At 38.0% G+C, this 23,674-nt stretch overlaps 1 protein-coding gene across 3 annotated transcripts in view; it reads left to right on the top strand.

Annotated features, from left to right (window-relative positions):
* The window catches only part of FRRS1 (ferric chelate reductase 1), a 76,001-nt gene that overhangs the window by 37,135 nt on the left and 15,192 nt on the right, over positions 1–23,674 (top strand). For 2 of the 3 annotated variants that reach the window (XM_069598515.1, XM_069598525.1), the window contains 5 exons: positions 1,078–1,172; positions 3,264–3,411; positions 6,660–6,842; positions 12,348–12,446; positions 13,857–14,004. In XM_069598515.1, coding sequence (XP_069454616.1) covers positions 1,078–1,172; positions 3,264–3,411; positions 6,660–6,842; positions 12,348–12,446; positions 13,857–14,004 — 673 coding nt within the window. Of the gene's footprint in view, positions 1–1,077; positions 1,173–3,263; positions 3,412–6,659; positions 6,843–9,750; positions 9,862–12,347; positions 12,447–13,856; positions 14,005–23,674 lie in introns of all 3 variants that reach the window. The other variant, XM_069598508.1, reaches the window with a different exon arrangement.

The following is a 23,674-nucleotide window of genomic DNA, read 5'->3' as shown; positions in this document are numbered from 1 at the left end:
AGGCTCATAGTTTTAAGAGTTTATAGCTTTTGATATTTTATCAAAATATTGTTTCTTACTGTACTGAATTTTGAAGGATGTTGATATTGAAGATAGAGCTCTAGAGTGAAACAGAGGTCTGACTTTTGTAATTAATTAATTAATTAAATGAACATTTACTATACCAGGAACTTTCCTGCAAGGGATATAGTGGTGAACAAGATTTGTTATTTGATGAGTTCAGAGCCTTACCCATAAGCAAAGCATATGGACACATGCTATGTGACACAAGCAGAACAAATGGATATAGGACAGACACATTAGAAGAATAGTATGATGGCTCAGATTAGAACCATACACAGGGTGGGTGAGAAGCATGGCAGAAATGCCGCACTGACTGGAGGGAATTGAGTGAGTGCATTTTGGAAGAGCTTATCTAAGCTAGCCTTCAAAGGATGAATATCCAGATAAATGAAAGTGGGAAACAAGATTGTTCAAGAGAAAGGAATTACTAAAAGATAATACTACATATTTGGAGGCAGGAATTTTTTCTTTTGATGAATATTCTGCATTCTATTTGTATGTATTAATAGAAAACCAGAAGCTTACAGTATAAATGAAATAATGCTTCTGCTGCTGCTAAGTCGCTTCAGTCATGTCCCACTCTGTGCAACCCTATGGGCTGCAGCCTGCCAGGGTCCTCTGTCCATGGGATTCTCTAGGCAAGAGTACTGGAGTGGGTTGCCATGTCCTCCTTCAGGGGATCTTCCTGACCCAGGGATCGAACCCAGGTCTCCTGTATTGCAGGCAGATTCTTTACCACTAAGCCACCAGGAAAGCCCCACATAAATGAAATAATGAGCAGACTCTATACAGCATCAACACACCCAATATTTGTAACTCTCTTCAGTTCTTACATTTCAGCTGACTCTAGAGCCAGCTACTAATTTGGTGTCAACCCATCAACATGTATTTATTGAGCACCCGAGTCCTTGTGTTTAACAGAATGCCAGGATTGTACAGTGATAAATGGTTGTAGTTCCAGCTATATTGAGCTATTGAGTAACTGAATGGTAGTTCTTTTCCGTTTTCTTTCAGGGATCAGCTGTAAGTCATAGAAGTCCATCAAAGAAAACAGAAATCAAGGTCTATTGGGATGCTCCAAGCAGTGCCCCAAATCACATAATCTTCCTGTGAGTAGAAGAATTTGCAACTCTATAACTAGTATAATTGAAATAAAGAGAGACTGCATCATTTTTTTATAACTACTGAACATTTACCAGTATGTCAGAGGTTTGGTATAGAAACGACACCAGTTTACTGATGTAAGTGGTGGTTTTATTTGTTTTTTTCCAGCAGTATATACTGAGTAGCTAGCACAGGACTGAGGACCTAATAGACACTTAATGGACATTTGTTGAGTGAATGAAGAATGGTAGTGCCTTCAAACTAATAAGAGCCATCAGTGAATAACTTGAGTCTGTATGGTGTATGGATGAATACTTTTAAAGTTTTGTTCCTGTATTAGTATGAGAATATGAAAAAAAGCAGTCCTGAAATTTGAATGACTTTTCTTTCCATGGTTACCACTTGCAGATTAGATTGTCAGAAAAGTAAGAGCCTGTGTGTTCCTCAGAATTATGAAATTCAGTAGAATTAGAACAGTACTTCTCTCTTAATCTTACATGCAGTGAGGAAATGGAATGTCATAAAGGGGGATGCCATGAATGTCATTTAAGGGGAGAATTGCTCTCCTACCCTGTCTCTCTTTTCTGCTTCACTTCGTACACAGTGTACACTTTGTACATTGATCTACGTACACCTGTGTGTTGAGTGGAATGTGGAAAAGGATATTTGACTCCAGTAAGAGCTGATGGTTGCTTGTGCAGCCTCTGTATTGCTTCTCTCTTAAGCTGCTTATTGCTGCTGCTAAGTCCCTTCAGCCGCGTCCGACTCTGTGCGACCCCATAGACGGCAGCCCACCAGGCTCCCCCGTCCCTGGGATTCTCCAGACAAGAACACTGGAGTGAGTTGCCATTTCCTTCTCCAAAGCATGAAAGTGAAAAGTGAAAGTGAAGTCACTCAGTCGTGTCCGACTCTTAGCGACCCCATGGACTGCAGCCTACCAGGCTCCTCTGTCCATGGGATTTTCCAGGCAAGAATACTGGAGTGGGGTGCCATCGCCTTCTCCATAAGCTGCTTATTACACATGCCTTTTGGAATAATTTTAATGACCGCTGTGAAAAGTGTAGTAGTAATATGTCATGTACATGTCAGGAGTAGAAGTCTGTGTACTTCAGTCCCCGGGTCTGGCATTCATAGCTGCTGTGAATACGCCAAAAGAACAGAGAAGATGAGAGAGAGAACGAAAAAAAAAAAAAGAGAGAGAGAGAACAGTCAAAGTTCATTTAGCAATGAGGTTGAAGAGAGTCATTAGAGATTTGCCTCCTACAAAATTCTGTCAGGTAGTATAGGCATTGTTGTTTTGTTGCACTTTGCTTTATTTGACTTCACAGATTGTTTTGTTCAAATTGGTTTGTGGCAGCCCTGCATTAAATGAGTCTATGGGAGCCATTTTTCCAACACATTTTCTCAGTTTGTGTCTCTGTGCCACATTTTGTTAATTATCGTAACATTTCAAGCTTTTCCATCAATATTATGTTTGTTATGGTGATCACTGATCATTGATCAGTGGTCAGTGATCATTGATGTTGCTACCATAATTTGCTGACGTCTTTGATGATGGTTAGTATTTTTTTAGCAAGAAGGTATTTTAAAATTGGGCTTCCCTGGTGGTTCAGTGGTAAAGAATCTGCCTGCCAATGCAGGAGATACGAGTTTGGTCCCTGGGTCAGGAAGATTCCCTGGAGAAGGAAATGGCAACCCATTCCAGAATTCTTGTCTAGGAAATCCCATGGACAGAGGAGCCTGGTGGGTTAGAGTCCATTGGGTTGCAAAAGAGTGAGACACAACTTAGCAAATAAAACAATTTTAAAATTAAGATGTAGATATTGTTTTTTAGATATAGTGCTATTGCACACTTAATAGACTACAGTGTAGTGTAAACACAACTTTTATATGCATTTGGAAAGCCCACAATTCTGTGACTCACTTTATCATAATATGTGCTTTGTTGTGGTTGTCTGGAACTGAACCCTCAATATATCCAGGAAATATCTGTATTAGGTTGTATGTCCCTAGTTAGTTATCTTTTTTTGTTGTTGTTCGCTTTATGATGAGCCACAATCATGGTTCTTTCTAAGCTCGCTGGTACTGCATTTCAGAGCCACAGTCGTTGAGAAGTACAAAATCTACTGGGTGAAGATTCCTGGTCCTATAATTTCACAACCAAACGTACTTCCTTTTACAACACCTGAAGCTACAATAGCACCAATGCCAACGGTACCTTCAGTCTCCCATTTAACAAGATCAGTAAGTAGAGTTTTTATAGTTTCATCAAATGCAATCTAAAGGAACAGCTTCCTTAGAAATTGTGGTTCTGTGCTTGAGGATGTTTGTAAAGGAGTAGCTGTCCTGGGTTATGGTAGCAGGTTTTTGAATGCCTGTCAAGAAATCAGGAGGGAGTCTTCACTGCAACTTTATGACTTATAGGTTAGAATAAGAGGAGTGCAGGACCCTACATGTTCAAGGTGTGGTTGTGACATTCACATGCAGTCTATACTAGCAGTGGATATGTTTTCATTTGAAAATAAATCTAAAGCAGCAGGGTTTAATTTCTTTTTTAAAATACAGCCAAATAGCAAACCTGAAGAGGGAGTTTAAAGCTGAAGCTAAATTTAGGTTTCAGCTAAACTGGGAGGGGTATGGGGGTAGAATCTTGAAATGGTGATATAATTCTTTACTCTTATTTCAGCTAAGGCCAATGAGTACTGCAGAATTCTATAGGTTGAACTCTTGCAAGCTCATCATCTAGAATTCTATTTAGGCCCTCTGATTCAAAAGAAGTACAGTTAAAAAAACACATCTTGGAAAGGGTTATTCATGTTACAAACATTGGAAAGGCTTTACTGAAAGCACTTCTGATGAATTAGACTTCTCAATTCAGAAGTGACTATAACAAAAAATGTCTTAAGGAAGGTTATTACAGTCAGAAGAACGAATTTGGGCCTGAATTCTGATTCATCTAATTTCTGTTTGAGTTTGGACAAATTATTTAAATCTTAAAGTCTCAGTTTCTTCACCAATAAATGAGGAATAATAATATCTAGTTCTTATAGAATCATATATTACTGTGAGAACCGAGTAGAATGAATATAAGATTTCTGATTGATTTGTACTTAATAGGTATTTAGTAAACACTAGTTCATTTTTTCTCTTCCTTCCACTTTCTTGTCTCTTTGTAGCTCTTTTTTCTCATAGGGAAGGCTAAATCTCCTATGCTCCTATATAGTGTCTTGTTTTGTTTACCTTCTTTTCCACATTATGCAATATGTGATGAGCCATTTGATTACATTATTATGAACTTTTGTTTGACCAAACAATTCGATTTGTTGTTTGCAGTAATTCTCAGTTTGTTTAGTCTCAATGTTTATTTATTTTAAAGTTGCTCTAGGGCATTCCCAGTCAGTCTGGATCTGAGCTTCCCAGGAGGAATCTATTAACAATCTAAAAAAAGATTGTTATCTTTTCTTATATTCATATAAAAAGGCATTAGTTCTTGTTGGAGATTTTTTATTGTATCTCTGTACCAAGTTTATAATCTCCAATTATGGAGAGATTCATTCAGAATCATAGGATGCTGGCACTTGTAGAGAGCTAGAGGAGACCCTGAGAGATAAATTCTTTAGCAAACACAATGGAACGGTGGAATAAAGGGGAGAGCAGAGACAGACTAAACCCATGTTTCCAGGCTTCTAGTGGCTTATTCTCTCCACTCTACTATACTTTCTCTTTAAGTTCCTGTGAAATAATAAACAAAAATTATATATATGTATATATTGGCCTCTGCTTGGTTTCTGTTAATAGTTGGCCTTTTGACCCTAGTTCCTGATACAGAGCTGCTAAATCCTTTGGAATCTCCTGAATGATGGGGTATCTTTTGTTCTAGGTGACTCTTGGTGGACTCCTATATGGGGGCTGGTCCCCCAAAACACTGATCCATGATTAGAAGCTTGCTGCTTTCAGCCCACTGACCCCATTCTCCAGAGAAGGGAGAGAGGCTGAAAACTGAGCTAATAATCCTTCATCCCACATGACAGTAGTGGTGGTTCAGTCGCTAAGTTATGTCTGACTCTTGTGACCCCATGGACTGTAGCCTGTCAGGCTCCTCTGTCCATGAGATTCTCCAGGCAAGAATACTGGAGTGGGTTACCATTTTCTTCTCCATCCCACATGATGGAGCCTCCATAAAAGTTCCAAAAGTGTAGGTTTCAGAGAGCTTCTGGGTTGCTGACCACACAGAGGTGCGGGGAGGCTGGTGCCTCAGAGGGATCATGGAAGCTCTGCACCTGCCCCTTCCTGCATGCTTTACTCTACGCATCTCTTCCATCTGGCCATTTGTGGGTTGTTATCCTTTTATAATATACTGGTAATGTAGTAAGTTAACTATTTTCCCAAGTTCTGTGAGACATCTTTATAAACTACCTAACTCAAGGAGGAGGTGCTGGGAACCTCCAGTTTATGGCCAACAATTCTGAAGTCCAGGTGGCAATCTGGGGCTTGTGATTGGCATCTGTGATGGGCATCTGAAGTGGGTGCAGTCTTGTGGGACTGAACCCTCAGCCTGTGGGATCTGACACCAATTTCAGGCAGATAGTGTCAGAGTAGAGTTGAATTGCAGCAGACTAAGTTATGTCATCAGAGAACTGCAGAGTTGCTTATTGTGGAAAATGCCCACACCTGTTTGGTGGCCAGAAATATTGCTAGAGTAGAAGAAGAGATGAGAGTTTTTCTGTACAGTTCCCATTAAATCTAGTTACTTAAACTCATGTTTCGCTCTCTTCTGAAATGTGGTGTCACACCTCATTCTAACTCAGTATGACTGCTTGTTTGCTCTGTCAAATTGTAGAGCTGACATTTTTCAATAGTCTTTGTTATTTGCAATACCAAGAAGCTCTGAATTAAATCATCATAGATTGTTTTTGCTTCTTCTCCACTAAATTGTTATTATTATTATTGGAGCGGTGGTATATATGGGAGTAACCATTTTTTTCTTACATTATTTTAATGTCAAACTGAACTTGAATTCTAGAGGCAGAGTCCAGGATCTAAATATAAAAACTTGCTAATGGTTTGTTTGTTTAGTTTTAAAAATTCCATCTCTGAAAGCTAGAGGATATCCTTTAGGCAAGAATGTCAATGTGGACTTAAATATTCCCTAAGAAATTTCTCAAAGTTTACTCAAAACTTTGCTCCAGACATAATTAATGTGAAGTATTCTCTGTATTAAAGGGATCTTAATACTCATGTGTGATTATAGTCCAATTAATGTTGTGTCTTCCAAATTTTAATTAATATTAATTAAATTTAAAAGTTTACAACCTAACTACTGCTTTGATAATTTTTAATTTGGGATGTGGTCTTTTTCCCCTTGTTTGAATCCTTATTATGAAAATATATTCTTGTTAAAACCCATACTTCAAGGTAGCAGCTCTTCTGTCATTGGAGATGAATTGCCTGTTTGATAATTAAGAGTCTTTCCCCCCCTGTCATTTTTCTAGTTCAGTGCTTCAGACTGTGGGAACAAGAAGTTCTGTATCAGGAGTCCTTTGAACTGTGACCCAGAGAAGGAGCGTGCCTGTGTCTTCTTGTCCTTCACACGAGATGACCAATCAGTGATGGTTGAATTGAGCGGTCCCAGTAAAGGCTATTTATCCTTCGCATTTTCCCATGACCGATGGATGGTTTGTACCTCTCACTTACATCAGTGGTGGTGAAAGGAGAGTCACTGGAGTGAGTGATAATCAATAGCAGTTTAGCATTTGTTCCAGGGTCAGATTCTCATACTTTAGGGAGGAATGGGAAGGGAGGGCAGAGAAACTAACTTGGATTCTCAGTTAAGCAGCGTTGAGTTGAGCCATTCCATATTAATATCTCTAAGGACAAGGCTGTCCTGAGGAAAGTCAGGAAAAGCATTTTGTTTCCAGCGGATTTGCCACTTTGTCTACCTCTGTGTCTGCGATAAAGCAGGAAGTGCAGTTAAGAAAAAGCTGCTCTTCATAAAGTCTCATGTTGTTTGTGATGCTCTTCAACTCCTAGTTTCCTCAAGTTACTACAGCCTGGATTGCTGCTCTTGTTGTCCCCATTTTGATGGTCATGGCACATTTCCCCAACAGGGAATTAAACCTGGTGTCTCCAGGCATAAATGGCTTCTTTACTGGGTCTACAAAATGTCCCACTCTCCTTGGGTAGTGCTGAACGGATTAAGAGATTCTGTAGGTGGCAGCCTTGTGCTGTGGTGTGGAAGAGCAGAGCCCTGCACTAGCATTCTGATTTCCCAGGAGAGGAAGAAGCTATAAAGGCCAGGACATTGTCTATCCTGTTCCAGCAGAGCTGACTGTGGAGGGGGTTGGCTGCAAATGGAGAAAGCCTCTCATTTCCACATTAACAAATGCAAGGAGTCTTTTCTTGAGAGTTTTCTTCCTGTTAGGTTTTAAACTTAACATCACTTTTTAAGGAAATCATTATTTTTTAAAAAAGAAAAGGAACTCTGATTTCCATATTAACAAATGCAAGGAGTCTTTTTTTTTTTTGGCAAGGAGTCTTTTCTTGAGAGTTTTCTTCCTGTTAGGTTTTAAACATCACTTTTTAAGGAAATCTTTATTTTTTTAAAAAAGAAAAGGAACTCTGAGATTCTGTGATAGAAGAACAAATATTTTCCTTCAAAGTGCATGCTAATTGCAGTAATCCTTGATATGCTGGCTGCAAATATTTCAGGGAGCCAGGTGTGACTTTTTTGGGGGTGGATGACATTGCAATATGTGATATAACCTGTATATTTTAAAATGTAGTTTCACAATGCACTCATTATCTTTTTTCATTCAACACAGGTTGTACCTTAAACCTATGAGATAGAAGATATTTAGTAGGCTTCTAAAAATACCATAAAAAAATTGTGACTCCTTCCCTTTTAAAGTTGCTTTTATGGGAAATTTTATACTTGATCAAATGATGTTGCAATTCTTCAAAACATTTTCCCCATTTTTCTTTTTGTGATTTCCATTATACTTACAGCATATCCTTTTGTTCTCAATTTTGGCAAAAATGAACCTTATTCATATGGTGCATGAGGAGGCTGGGTTAAAAATAAATGTGACTGTAAAGCTATAAGGAAAGATGGTGATAGTGCCTGTTATGTGAATGGAACTGGCTATGAAGGAAACTCTGAAGATGAGTCCAGCAGGGGTTAACAATGATAGCCTTGTTGGAGTAAGTGTAGGTTTATTAAGGTGCATGTGTAAGGTAGAGTACACATTTGGATATGTATTCTAGTCACTTAAATAAAAGAATTCTAGCCAAACTCCCTGCTGCTGCTACTGCTAAGTCACTTCAGTCATGTCCGACTCTGTGTGACCCCATAGAGGGCAGCCCACCAGGCTCCCCCATCCCTGGGATTCTCCAGGCAAGAACACTGGAGTGGGTTGCCATTGCCTTCTCCAATGCATGAAAGTGAAAAGTGAAAGTGAAGTCGCGCAGTCGTGTCCGACTCGTAGTGACCCCATGGACTGCAGCCTACCAGGCCCCTCTGTCCATGGGGTTTTCTAGGCAGGAATACTGGAGTGGGGTGCCATGGCCTTCTCCGAAACTCACTGCAGTACTACACTAACATGTTTCCTTTTCTGGTCACATAAAATCTGTCAGCCAGAGGAAAAGACACTATTGTTACAGAGAGTGTTGTGATGAGGAGCCTACAAGTAGAACAATTAATTCTGTTCTAAGTCGTAGGCATAGATGACACAAAAATGTTTACCTCTAATTCAAGATATATTTATCTTACTTAGAAATCTTATGTTTCTCGTATAGTACTCATCAAACATGTTTATAAAAAGACTTAATTATACAGGTGCAGTTAATTTATGGAGCAAGCCTATTTGATGATTAAAATCGTCTGTACACCTGTTTGCCTAAATTGGGGGAAATAAATCATCACCAAAAATATTTGTAAAGTGGTTGTTTCTATTTTTGATTATTTTTAAATTCTTAGGATATTTTTATGATCTGCAATTTCTTATCAGTATGTCATATACGTTCAAATACCAAAAGTATCTGATGTTATGAATACTGATTAGATAAGCTAAATTATACCTTTTTTCAGTTTGGTTTGTACATTAATGATAGCAGTTCTGTTTTGCTATTAGACCTCATTACTAAAATTAAGAGCACAACTTTCCATATTTTTTCTAACAGAATTTGCTAATATCTGAATTTTAACTGAAATTCAGAATATACACGTCTCCCTCATCTTAGATTTTTTTTTTGTTCTCTGAGATAAAGCATTCAAGTATATACACTGTATTAGCTGCTGTTCTCTGTTTCCCCTTGTGCAGTGTTGTCTTATTCTGTACATAATTTCTTAACACTCAAATTCCAGAATGCTCCCAGTGCTGGGAGCTCCCTCTCTTGTGTGTCCAGTTTGAAAATTCCAGCTTCTGGTGGTTACTTCCAGATGACTGTTCTGGACAACACAGGCCATCATCTACAAACTGAATTTATTATCTACCCTTCTAACATCCTTTTGTGTTTTCTATTCTTGGTGATCAACAACAATAGTAAAACAGTAACTACTGTTATTCATCTCTTGCTTCTTTTCAGATACTCTCTGGGAAACTTATGGGCTGGTTATCTCATTCGCTGCTGCCACCATCTTCTCTGGTGTTCAAGAAAACTTTTGACTTAGATTCCTCTCTTTTACTCGCCTCTCAGGTTGTTTTACCCACCATAACTTTTTGTTTTGAAAAGTTTTAAACCTATATGAAAGTTGAGAGACTAGTATAATGAACACCAGTAAACCCTTCACCTGCATTTGTCACTCTCTCTCTTTCCCTGTGTGTGTGTGTGTGTGTGTGTGGGTAGATTAACTTTTTCACTGTATATTAACACATTTTTTTCCCTGCACTATTTGAAAATTAATTTACTATCATGACATTTTATGTTTCCTTTTCAGCATGTATCTCCAAAGAAGGATATTCTCCTACAATTATCATAATATCACCATCAAATATACAATAATTTTATTCAATATAATGTATATTAAAATTTCCCTAATTTTCCCAATAAAGTCATGTATATATATATATATATATAAAATCTCTAATCCAGACTAATCAGTTATCACTCAGTGCATTTAATTATTATATCTCTTTAATCTCCTTTTCTTTAGAATGTTTACCCTACCTTTTTTCTTGATTTTTTTCCTGGCTTGTTGTTTTGTAGAATGTCCCACAATTTTTACAGTAGATTCAGGTTATGATTTTAGACCACATTTGAGGTAACCTCAATCCTAGCCCCCAAAGCATTGGTGAACCTTTAGTAGTTACAGGAAAATATTGTTTTCTTTAACATATTTTCAAAACTTTTCAAAGTCCTTGTTGGTGTTTCTGGCCTTGTCCTGTATATGTTTTAGCTTTGTGTTACCTGTTTCCTAAAGTTTCCATATACTTTTTATATTTCTATATCTTTGGTGCTAGAAGTTGCTCAGTTTGAAAAACCTTCCCCTTAATTGCAGCTCTATCTTATCCGCATGTATTTTTTTATTCTCCGAAGCATGGTTAATGCTATCTTTTCTGATAAGCCTTTTCCAATCCTTTGACCCTACCTAATTTGTCTTTCTATAGCACTTTGTTTAAATCTCTATTTTATCATATTTCACATACTATTTTAATTGTCTCCTCTATTAAAACACAGTCTTTGATCATAAGTACTATGTTGTCATCTTTGTTTCTCTCACTTGATATTTTCTTATAGAGTGCATTCTAGATGCTGGAGCTGAGAGGAGCAAACAGGGGTAGGAGGTTCTGTCTAATTCTGGGGTTTGGTTGGAACTTCTCATGTGTGTTCTACCATGCTCCAAATTTGGGGTTTCTACAGCTGCCTGGAGCATAAGGTTGTCATAACACCTTCTCTTCCCCTCACTGTAGAGCCATGAAAACCGAGAGTTACCTCTCCTTCATCCTCATCTCCTCACCAGTATTTGAGAGGTTTGCCTTAATGACTTAGTTGACTTACGCTCAGTTTGCCTCAAAATCAACCATTTTGCTGTATTAAATTTTGGTTGAAATAACAAGAAAATTCTGTTGTTTCATTGATGATAAACATTCTAGAAAATACACATTGTTTGTTTAAATCAGAGATCAGCCAACTTTTTCTGCAGAAGGTTAGATAGCAATGAGTTCAGAATCTGTGGGCCGCATGGTCTCTTTGTAGTTACTCAGCTCTTTTATAGTGCTAAAGCAGCCACAGACTGCTGTAAATTAGTATGTGTGGCTGTGTTCCAGTCAAACTTTATTTATAGGCACTGAAATTTGGATTTAATGTATTTTCACTTATCATGAAATATCATTCTTAAAAAACCATTTAGATATGTAAACACCATCCTCAGCTTGTGGCCTGTACAAGAACAGGCATCAGGCTAAAGTTGGTCTGTGTGCCATAACGTGTAGTGATTTAAATTATGACAACTCCAAATTTCTTGAGTTGCACCAATTCTGATTTGAGTAGAAGATGTGTAACAGGGAACTGCTTTGCTAATGTTATGTACTTGTATGTAAAAAGTGGAACTTTTTACAAGAAATTTAAAATTTTTTGTAAATTTTACAAATGTTAGAAAATCGTATTGGTATTTTTAACAAGACTTTAATTATAGCTTGTTAGTCTTGGGTCTTGTTTAAGGAATTTAGTGACAAAAGCTGGTTAAAGACCTTGTTAGATAGTTTATGGAGAACAATTTAGAATAGATGAAAGAACCAAAACTGTACACAATAACTTAAAATCCGTATTATTTTTTTGGTGGTGGTAGTGGTATTTATCGCTAAGTCATGTCCAACTCTTTGTGACCCCATGGACTGTAGCCCACCAGTCTCCTTGTCCATGAGATTCTCCAGGCAAGAATACTGGAGTGGGTTGCTATTTCATTCTCCAGGGGATCTTCCCCACCCAGAGGTTGAATCCACGTCTCCTGCATTGGGAGGTGGATTCCTTAACCACTGAACCACCAGAGAAGCCCTGTCATTCATTTGTACCATAACTTAAATGCACTTTAAGGATGCAGTCTGCTGTCTGATAATCACTTTAAATAAGATTTAATTTTTAGGAATATTGGAGATTAAAGGAAAGATAAGAATTCGACTGACAAAGAATGCTCCCTTGTTGAAATTCCCTTGACCTTTTTTTCATTTGTCATTGTTTTTCAGGGTGATGATGATGCTTATCTGTGTATTCTTGAAGATCAGATTGTCCACATACAACCTTCCCATTTGACAGGGCGAAGTCACCCTATAATGGATTCTGGGGTAGGTATGAAGATTCTGGAACTGTCCACCTGTTGGTCCGTCTTCTGGCTATATGGCTGACAGTGCCATGGCTGTGGTGCAAAATAGCTTCCAAACCTGCAGCTATAGCAGCAAAGACCAAATAGGGTTCTGGTAGCAGAGTTCCTATCTTACAGTCTGGGAGATACCTTTTTGCATTTTATTATATATATGTGTAAATTGTTTGTATTTAAGGTGTATAGCATGATGTTTTTATACCCCTCTCCATAGTGAAATGATTGCTAAAATCAAGCTAAACAATATATCCATTGCCTCAGTTACCTTTTTCTTTTTTTGTGATGAGAACAGCTGAAATCTACTCTCTTAGCAGATTTCCAGTATACAGTCCAGTAATGTAAACTACAGTTACCATACCCCTTTTCCATGCTTTAGAAAGCACAGGAAAGTTTTCTTTTTTAGTAAAAGATGAATTCTTGTTTGTTTCACTTAAATTTTTTTCTATTGCATCTGTTAAAAATATTTTATCATTTGTTAAGAAGGTCAAAAAAGCTTGTAAACAGATTTTTAAGAGGTTGGTTCAGTTCAGTTCAGTTCAGTTCATTTCAGTCGCTTAGTCGTGTCTGACTCTTTGCGACCCCATGAATCGCAGCATGCCAGGCCTCCCTGTCCAATACCAACTCCCGGAGTTCACTCAGACTCACGTTCATCGAGTCAGTGATGCCATCCAGCCATCTCATCCTCTGTCGTCCCCTTCTCCTCCTGCCCCCAATCCCTCCCAGCATCAGAGTCTTTTCCAATGAGTCAACTCTTCGCATGAGGTGGCCAAAGTACTGGAGTTTCAGCTTTAGGATCATTAGTGACACAGAATTTCTTGACTGATGAGAAATAGGTGGATATATGGTAGGTGCTGGTTCAGTGCCTTGGGCAATTATCTCAAGTGCCTGATGTTGACATCTGTGCCACATGTGGCCTATTTCTGATAGAGAAGTGTCATTTTGACATGGCAATTGACAAGCAAATGAATTCCGAAGGGGCAGTAGCTACCACCTAGTGACATGTTCTGTGCATAGCTTTCTTGTGAGGTTAGAGCTTATCACAAGTTGCATTTAGGCTACCAGTGTATTACTTGCTAAGTATTTCTTTAGTGTTGTTGATTGTATATTAGGGGCCAGATGGAGTTAGTGCATCTGCCAAAGTTTCTAGCCTAGGTAGTAAAAATACTATTTTTGCCAAGTGGGATAAACACAAATACTGGGAGAATGTGTTTCTTGTACTCTTCAAAGAGGAAGTGGAAAAACAATGACACTGCAGACAAAACATGCACAGAGGATCTTAGAGAAAGGAAATTGAACAGGTCCAGGATTTTGATCACATCTTATTTTTAGCAAATATTTGGAATGTGCTGAGAAGACCCATTGTATGTGTTTGCAGGATCCTCTTGAGCACATGGCTTGGAGGTTGGCGGATGGTGTTATGCAGTGTTCTTTCAGAAGAAACATTACCCTTCCTGGGGTTAAGAATAGATTTGATCTAAATGCAAGCTACTACATATTTATAGCAGATGGTGCAGCTGCTGATGGTAAGTATATTGATAAAAACTATCTTTTTAAGGTTTGTCTCTCATTTTTTTTTTCTTTCCCTCTTTTTTTTTTTGGAGAGACTATGGTAATTGCTCTTTTTTTGAGATATGCATTTGTGAATAAAGAGTTATCAAAGTTTCCATCTTTGCCTGACAGTTTGACTTCAGTTGACCTTCCAGCTTTGTTTCCCTGGAAACTAGGTAAAGGTAGTGTCAACTATGTTATAAGGCAACACAATAAAAGTGATTTCTGGCTGGTAAACTGCATTTGGACCAGGAAAAACTATAAATACCTGATCAACATCTGGATCTTTGAGCTTCCTTGGATGTAGTGACTTTGGCAGTTTCCTTGCAGGGACCCTAAAGGCAGGACTATGTGGGGTTTTTGCAGGAGATATTGGCTCTTGTGGATGACCTGTCCAATATGAATCTCATCTCCTTGGACCTGAGCTTTCTCCAGGGTGGAAGAGAGGGGTAAAGGGAATAACTCCTTAACAGCTGAGTAAGCTTCTACAGGACCTCCCTTTGAAAAAGGATGCCTCATGGTGCCCTGCAGGTGTACTGTGTTTCCTGTCTCACAGCCTTCTAAGTCAGTCTGATGCCAGGTATAGCTCAAGGAAGTTTTATGAATTTGAATGTTTAGTTTATCTTTAATACAGCCCTGGTAGGTATTGAAACACATTAAAAAGAATACATAGATTTATGTTTAAGGTCTTAGCTAATGATATTCTGAAGAATTGCAGGAAATGCCAAGGTAATGTTGTAGTTAGTGACTCATCTCCCAAACTTAATATCCCCAAACTTGGAGCATATGGCCTACTCTGAAAGTGGTGAGGCACTGGGCGCATAGAATGGAAGAATGGGGGTAAAAGAGGAGGAGGAACAGAAATGTGGTGTGGGCAAAATTGTGAAAAGCCTTGCTTGCATAGTCTATCATGTGGTTATTTATTTTTAATTGAAGTACAGTTGATTTACAGTGTTGTGTTTGTTTCTAGTGTACAGCAAAGTGATTCAGATATATATTTGAAACTATACATGTATTTCTGAAAAAAATATATTCTTTTTTAGATTCTTTCCACTATAGCTTATTATAAGATATTAAATATAGTTCCCTGTGCTATACAGTTGGACCTTGTTAATTATGTTTTGTATATGGTAGTTTATATTCTATCATGTTGTTTAGACTTTATACTATTGGTAAAGTAGAGGTTCAAAAGGTTTTAAAGCAGGATGAAATATCTACTCAGTGTTACAGAAAATTTAGGAATATCTGCAGGTTTAGTTGTGGGTGATATGTTTGGTTGTCTTAGGCAAATTGTGTATTCTTACTTGCACCAATAACAGCAAATGTAGCTTGAAAATAACTTTGGTTAAATGATAATAATGGGTAAAATTACCTAGTACATAATGAGGCCAGTTGTTGGCTCAGCACTACCATTAAGGTTTTCATTTTCTCTTCATAGAAACCTACACAAGATATGCATTATTATTATTATTCCTGTTTTACCTGGAAAGAGACAGGCTTCGAGAGGTTAGGTCATTTGCCCAGACAAGTAAACAGTGGAGTTGGAATATGAACCTAAACTCTTTGAGCTCACAGCCTCAGTGTTCAATACCTTCTAACATGGGAAATGTAGGAAATGAATTTTTAATGAGGAAAAACTCAAATATTTGCATTTTAAAACATATTACTAAAGTGCAGGTAATTGTATTATTGTTATCCGCAGCTGTTACTTACAATAAATTGTATGTATCTCGTTATTTCTTATAGGAGTTTTTTTTTTTTAAACTGAACAGTTTAAGAAATACGATTTATTAAAACTTTCTTTTAAGGTTTCTATGTTATTTTAATTTTTGTTTATTTATTTACTGACTGTGCTGGGTCTTCCTTGCTGCGTGGGCTTTTCTCCAGCTGTGATGAGCGGGGGGGCTACTCTCCCTTTGTGGTGTGCAGGGTTCTCACTGGGGTGTCTTCTCGGGTTGCAGAGCATGGGCTCAAGGGTGTGAAGGCTTCAGTAGCTGCAGCGCAAGGGCTCAGTAGTTGTGGTCCTGGGCTCTAGAGCACAGGCTCAATAGTTGTGGTGCCCAGGCTTAATTGCAGTGCAGCATGTGAAATCTGGGATTGAAGCCTGCGTTGGCAGGTGGATTCTTTACCAGTGAGCCACCGGGGAAGCCCTCACAGAGATCTTATGAATAGATATTGTATTGCCTGTTTGTAGAGGTAAGAGAACTAGAGCCTAGAAAGGTGAAGCGTAGCAGACTTAGGAGTTAAACCCAAGTTGATTCCAATTACAAATGCTGTGCCCTTTTCCTCATATCCAGCTATTTCCTTTGGTGCCCAGAATGTCATAGGTACTCCAAAAATGATTATCGACTTGAATGGATGCCTTAAATTGCTAGAAGATTTAACAGTTTGCATTTTTAAAAAATTCATACTTTAAAAGAAAAAGTATCATTTATTTTTAAAAATTTCTTTATTTTTAATTGAAGAATAATTGCTTTACAATACTGTGTTGGTTTCTGCCATACATCAGCATGAATCAGTCATAGGTATACATATTTCCCCTTCCTCTTGAATCTTCCTCCCACCTCCCACCCCTTTAGGTAGTCACAGAGCACCAGTTTGAACTTCCTGAGTCATACAACTAATTCTCACTGGCTATTTTACATATTGCAGTGTATATGTTTCCCTGCTACTCTCTCCATTTGTCCCACCCTCTCCTTCCTCCCTGCATCCCCTGTGTCCATAAGTCTGTTCTCCATGTCTGCATCTCCACTGTTGCTCTGCAAATAGAGTCATCAGTACCGTCTTTCTAGATTTCACACATATGCATTAATATATGATGTATGTTTTTCTCTTTCTGACTTACTTCGCTCTGTATAATAGGCTCTAAATTCATTCACCTCATTAGAACTGACTCACATGCATTCCTTTTTATGGCTGATATTCCATTGTACACATGTACCACACAAGTGACAGATAGCATACACAAGCGAAGTCGCTCAGTTGTGTCTGACTCTTTGTGACCCCATGGACTGTAGCCCACCAGGCTCCTCCATCCATGGGATTCTCCAGGCAAGAATACTGGGGTGGGTTGCCATTTCCTTCTTCAGGGGATCTTCCTGACCCAGGGATCGAACCCAGGTCTCCTGCATTGCAGGCAGACGCTTTAACCTCTGAGCCACCAGGGAAGCAGGTACATTTAAATAGGTGAATTCCATTGTACTATAAGTTATGTGTGTTTTTGGGTGTATGGTGATGACAACTGTTTCTTCTTAGTCCAGCATTATAGAAATTAGAATGCATTTTCTGATAGAAACAGTATTTTAATTAATTAGTATTTTCCTGGAAAAACCGAGTTCATGGATGATACATGTGCAGAATAGAGGATTGTTTTATCTCCCTCTTCTGCTGGTGTTGCTATGGTCATGGCATGGTAGGGAGAGTCTCTACCATGTTTTGTGGTATTTTCCAAAGTGTGAGGATCAAATAACCTGCTTCAAAACCACCTGGAATGACTGCTGAAATGCACATTCCTGAGCTCCATCCCGGACTCACTGAATCTCTGTTGTTTATGCTTGGAATCTGCATTTTAACAAGCATTTCAGGTGATTGTTCTGTATACCATGGTTTGATAACTTAGTGCTCTAGGACAGTGTTCTTCCAATGAAGGTGTACATATTGTAAGATAGTCCAGGGATACAGAAAACAATGTTAGAACTTTCTATTTAGATTTATTTTATCTCACTAAAAATTTCTATTTTAATAGTGTTCACAATGTACAATAGTACAATGAATATGTTTATTAACAAACAGATACATAAATCACAGACATTTCTTTTTTAACTGGTAGAGTGCAAAGCAACCAAACAAAACTGCAGAACTAAACACGTCAGCCTGGACATTATCAGTTCAGGGATTTCATTTTTTAGTTCCTTTGTACTGGGGAACAAAATACAGTTGCCCCATAGGTCATTGTTGCTTTCATTATCTTTGTTGTTGTTTAGTAGCTCAGTTGTGTCCGACTCTGTGACCCCATGGACTGCAGCACGCCAGGCTTCCCTGTCCTTCACCATCTCCTGGAGTTTGCACAAACTCATGTCCATTGAGTCAGTGATGCCATCCAACCATCTCATCCTCTGTCGTTCCCTTCTCCTCCTGCCCTCAATCTTTCCCAGCATCAGGGTCTTTTCAAATAAGTCAGTTCTTTGCATCAAATGGACAAAGTATTGAAGCTTCAGCTTCAGCATCAGTCCTTCCAATAAATATTTAGGGTTGATTTTCTTCAGGACTGACTGGTTGATCTTCATGCTGTCAGGGGACTCTCAGGAGTCTCCAACACCACAATTTGAAAGCATCAGTCCTTCGATGCTCAGCTTTCTTTATGGTCCATCTCTCTCCTCCATACATGACTACTGAAAAAACCATAGCTTTGACTATGTGGACCTTTGTCGGCTAAGTGATGTTTTTGCTTTTTAATATGCTGTCTAGTTTTATCATAGCTTTCCTTCCAACAAGCAAGCATCTTTTAATTTCATGGCTGCAGTCACCATCCTCAGTGATCTGGAGTCCAAGAAAACAAAGTCTATCACTGTTTCCACTTTTTCTATATCTGCTTGCCATGAAATGATGGAAGCAGATGCCATGATCTTAGTTTTTTGAGTGTTAAGAGTGTTAAGCCAGCTTTTTCACTCTCCTCTTTCACCCTTATCAAGAGGCTCTTTAGTTCCTCTTTACTTTCTGCCATTGGAGTGGTATCATCTGCATATTGGAGGTCATTGATATTTCTGATGGCAATCTTGATTCCAGCTTGTGATTCATCCAGCCTGGCATTTTACGTAATGTACTCTGCATATAAGTTAAATAATAAGCAGGGTGACAACATACAGCCTTGATGTTCTCCTTTCCCAATTTTGAACAAGTCCATTTGTTGTCTGGTCATATGTATGTGGATCACATATGCTGCACTCTGCTTAAAAACAGTGAGACTTTGTGAGGCTGAAACCGTTTTTCAGAGCAATCATATCTCTGTAACCCATGTACACTTAAATAGAACAAGGTTGTCCTGGGCAAATTTGACAAGCTCAGGAGACATTGTTTAGTAATGCAAACTGAAGGTCAAAGGGAATGTGATGCTGAATCAGAAGCTTCTGATGATATTTACAGACTATGCTAAGCTCTAAAGGATACTACATTATTAGTAAAAACAGAAAAATTAACCAGTTTCTTCATCCAAATATGCAAAAGTGATTCAGCAAAAGTGATCAATATTAATATACAGATGAAATTGCTTAATGTTTTCAGATTTCAGATAAGTTTTCAGATTTTCATTTTCTACTCTTTTTTCTTGTTATCCTTATATTGGTGTTAAGCTGGCATATAGCTATCTTTCTGTTCTTTTTCTAACTGCTGAGTTGTTTTATTTTTTTACCTTTTCACAGGAAATTTAATTCTCTTCTCTGGGTATCAACAGTGATTGTAGATTAGAATTTGAAACATTCAGAAAGCAGATACCTGAATATTGTCACATTTCTTTACATCATGTTGTCCAGTCACTAAGTCAAACCGTAGCTTTGACTATATGGACCTTTGTCAGCCAAGTGATGTCTTTGCTTTTTAATACCCTGACTAGGTTTATCATAGCTATTCTTCCAAGTTACCAAATCATGATGATTACATGACTGTTAAACATTCATGTCTACTAAATGCAGTGAACAAAATGGTATAAATGTTTACCCAATTCCCTGTAAACAAGGTTGTTTTGCACAGTATTAACAAATGGAATTAATGTATAACACAATCCAGTGAGGAAAAACACCTTCTCTGTAAATAAATTATTCTATTTATATAAATATATTCTGATTTTTTTCAGCACACATTTACAAACTGAATCAATGAACAGAAACAAGGCACTGGGATGACCCAGAGGGATGGTATGGGGAGGGAGGTGGGAGTGGGGTTCAGGATGGGGAACACGTGTATACCCGTGGTGGATTCATGTTGATGTATGGCAAAACCAATACAATATTGTAAAGTAATTAGCCTCCAATTAAAATAAGTAAATTTATATTAAAAAAAGAGAAAAATTTGAGAAATGACCCACAATGGGAGAAATCACCTAGGAAAAGGGGTCAGAAGCAAACAAAAGATAATTGAGAGTTAAAAGTATTGTCCTATTTAGTAAAACCCATTTAAAACCTTGTTCTAACTGCTGTTTTACCCCCAGAAAGCTTTGTCTTATTGTGAAATAAGCCATCATGTGAAATGCTGAGTCTGAACTGAAAGACAAAACTCATCTGCGTGAATAAGTTATTCACAATTAGAAAATCTACTAACTTAGATAATTAATGAAGTAGAGACCCCATTATCACGCGACCTGTTATTTTGGCAAGTTAGGAATAACACTGTAGGAAGTGAAGTGAAAGCATTGTATGCATGTGCTCAGTTGCGTCTGTCTCTTTGTGACCCTATGGACTGTGGACCGCCAGGCTCCTCTGTCCATGGGATTATCCAGGCAAGAATTCTTAAGTGAGTGGCCATTTCCTTCTCCAGGGGATCTTCCTGACCCAGGGATTGAACTTGCATCTCCTGCACTGTAGGCAGATTCTTAACTGTTGAGCCATCACGGTGCTAAACATGAACTCAATGTCCCTTAAAGCAAAACACCAAATTTATAATGGAGCCATGCAATGGAACACCAAAATGATATGGATTTCTGCTTTAATGAAGGTTAAGTTCATGTTAGTCCATGGCTCCATGGTACTTCAGTTAAAAAACACTTTTCTTCCAACTTGACTCTCAGGCTGTTAAGAATGTGGTCCGGTTTTTATCACTACCACTGTACTAATGCAATATTTTTAGATTCTTCAAAGCCTTCCTTGTAATTTTCAATAGTTCTTTTTCATTATCTTCTATTTGACATTTTTGTAACTTCTGATAGCTATTGTCTCCTTTTTCTTGACACTAGCCACTAGGTATTCACTATAAAAACTTCTCATTTTCTGCTTTATCTCAGATTTTCTCTGGTATAACAAGACATGATATAATTGTATTCACCAAATGAATAACCAGGTGTCCAAACACTAGTTTTGAACAGTCCATTTCTTCTCTACTGTTTCTAAAGGCTGTTTATCATATACTAAAATCTGTCAGTAAATCATATTATTTCTAATTTATTCTTCCATTGATCCATTTGTCTATTACTGTACTGTTTGAATAATAGGTTGTAAGTTTTGAGAAAGCATGATTCCCCTCTTAGCCTTCTTTTTTTTCAGGAATTCTTGCCTACTCTTTGTGTATTTGCTCTTCTAGATAAAGTTTAGAAATGATTTGTTAAGTTTCATTAAAAATCTTATTGGGTTTATGATTGGAATTGAAATTTTATATTAATTTGTGGGATAATCAGCATCTTTGAGTCTTCCTATCCAGGAATATATTGAGAAATTGCATTGATTCAGATCCTGAGGTTTTCTTCATGTTTTCCTATAGGGCTTTCTTATTTTTGTTACCTTGTTCCTAGGCATTTAATAAATTTCTATTACATACTATTGTGAGTGGAATTTTTTTTCTAACATTTTCTCAATTTGTTTATATTTAGGAAAGTTATTGATATTTGAATGCTTATCTTGAAAGTAGCCAGCTAGTTTTCCAAATGAATATCTTGGATTTTCTAGATAAAACATTGTGTTTTGTGCAAATAATGACATTCAGTTCAGTTCAGTTCATTTCAGTTGCTCAAATGTGTCGGACTCTTTGCGACCCCATGAATTGCAGCACACCAGGCCTCCCTGTCCATCACCAACTCTTGGAGTTCACTCAGACTCACGTCCATCGAGTCGGTGATGCCATCCAGCCATCTCATCCTTGGCCGTCCCCTTCTCCTCCTGCCTCCAGTCCCTCCCAGCATCAGAGTCTTTTCCAACGAGTCAACTCATCGTATGAGGTGGCCAAAGTACTGGAGTTTCAGCTTTCGCACCATTCCTTCCAAAGAACACCGAGGACTGATCTTTAGAATGGACTGGTTGGATCTCCTTGCAGTCCAAGGGACTCTCAAGAGTCTTCTCCAACACCATAGTTCAAAAGCATCAATTATTCAGCACTCAGCTTTCTTCACAGTCCAACTCTCACGTCCATACATGACTACTGGAAAAACCATAGCCTTGACTAGACGGACCTTTGTTGGCAAAGTAACGTCTCTGCTTTTGAATATACTGTCTAGGTTGGTCATAACTTTCCTTCCAAGGAGTAAGCATCTTTTAATTTCATGGCTGCAGTGACCATCTGCAGTGATTTTGGAGCCCAGAAAAATAAAGTCTGACACTGTTTCTACTGTTTCCCCATCTATTTCCCATGAAGTGATGGGACCAGATGCCATGATCTTTGTTTTCTGAATGTTGAGCTTTAAGCCAACTTTTTCACTCTTCTTTTTCACTTTCATCAAGAGGCTTTTTAGTTGCTCTTCAGTTTCTGCCATAAGGGTGGTATTATCTGCATATCTGAGGTTATTGATATTTCTCCCTGCAATCTTGATTCCAGCTTGTGCTTCTTCCAGCCCAGTGTTTATCATGATGTACTCTGCATAGAAGTTAAATAAGCAGGGTGACAATATACAGCCTTGATGTACTCCTTTTTCTGTTTGGAACCAGTCTGTTGTTCCATGTCCAGTTCTAACTGTTGCTTCCTGACCTGCATACAGATTTCTCAAGAGGCAGGACAGGTGGTCTGGTATTCCCATCTCTTTCAGAATTTTCCACAGTTTATTGTGATCCACACAGTCAAAGGCTTTGGCCTAGTCAATAAAGCAGAAACAGATGTTTTTCTGGAACTCTCTTGCTTTTTTGATGATCCAGCAGATGTTGGCAATTTGATCTCTGGTTCTTCTGCTTTTTCTAAAACCAGCTTGAACATCTGGAAGTTCACGGTTCATGTATTACTCAAGCCTGGCTTGGAGAATTTTGAGCATTACTTTACTAGCATGTGAGATGAGTGCAATTGTGCGGTAGTTTGGGCATTCTTTTGCATTGCCTTTGTTTGGGATTGGAATGAAAACTGACCTTTTCCAGTCCTGTGACCACTGCTGAGGTTTCCAAATTTGCTGGCATATTGTTGCCCTCATTTTCTTTCTTTTCTTGTTTCACTGCATTTCTTACTTTCTCCCAGAAAAGTGTGAATGATAGTGTAATATGGCAAATATTCTTGTCTTATTCCTGACTTTTATGGGATTGCTTCTTATATTCAGTGTTGTATCACGTTTATTGTATTTTTCTGGGGGATATATTTTATTGTGTTTAGAAAATATTCTGATCCTACCTTTACGAAGAGTTCTTGTCATGGGTGTGTGCTGAATTTCATCTACTGTCTTTTAGGCAGCAACTGAGATGATAGTTGATTGTTACTTTTGTATATTTCTGAACAGTGAACAAGTCTCACTTTCCTGGGATGAAAGTGCTTGATCATGTCTTATTATTCCCTTAATGCAGATTAATATAATTCACTAATATTTTATTTAAGCTTTTTGCATCTATATTCATAAATGTTTTTGATGTATGGTTGTGGGATGTGTGTGTATTTTTTTGTGTGTGCATGCCTGCCTCATGTTGGTTTCAGTGTTAAGCTAATCTTATAGAAAGAACTCAAGAAGAGTTTAAATAAATATGAATTTTTGAAGTT

This window comes from Ovis canadensis, chromosome 1 (assembly GCF_042477335.2).
Source record: "Ovis canadensis isolate MfBH-ARS-UI-01 breed Bighorn chromosome 1, ARS-UI_OviCan_v2, whole genome shotgun sequence".
NCBI classification, from domain to species: Eukaryota; Metazoa; Chordata; class Mammalia; order Artiodactyla; family Bovidae; genus Ovis; species Ovis canadensis.
This window is presented reverse-complemented; position numbering and strand designations above follow the sequence as displayed.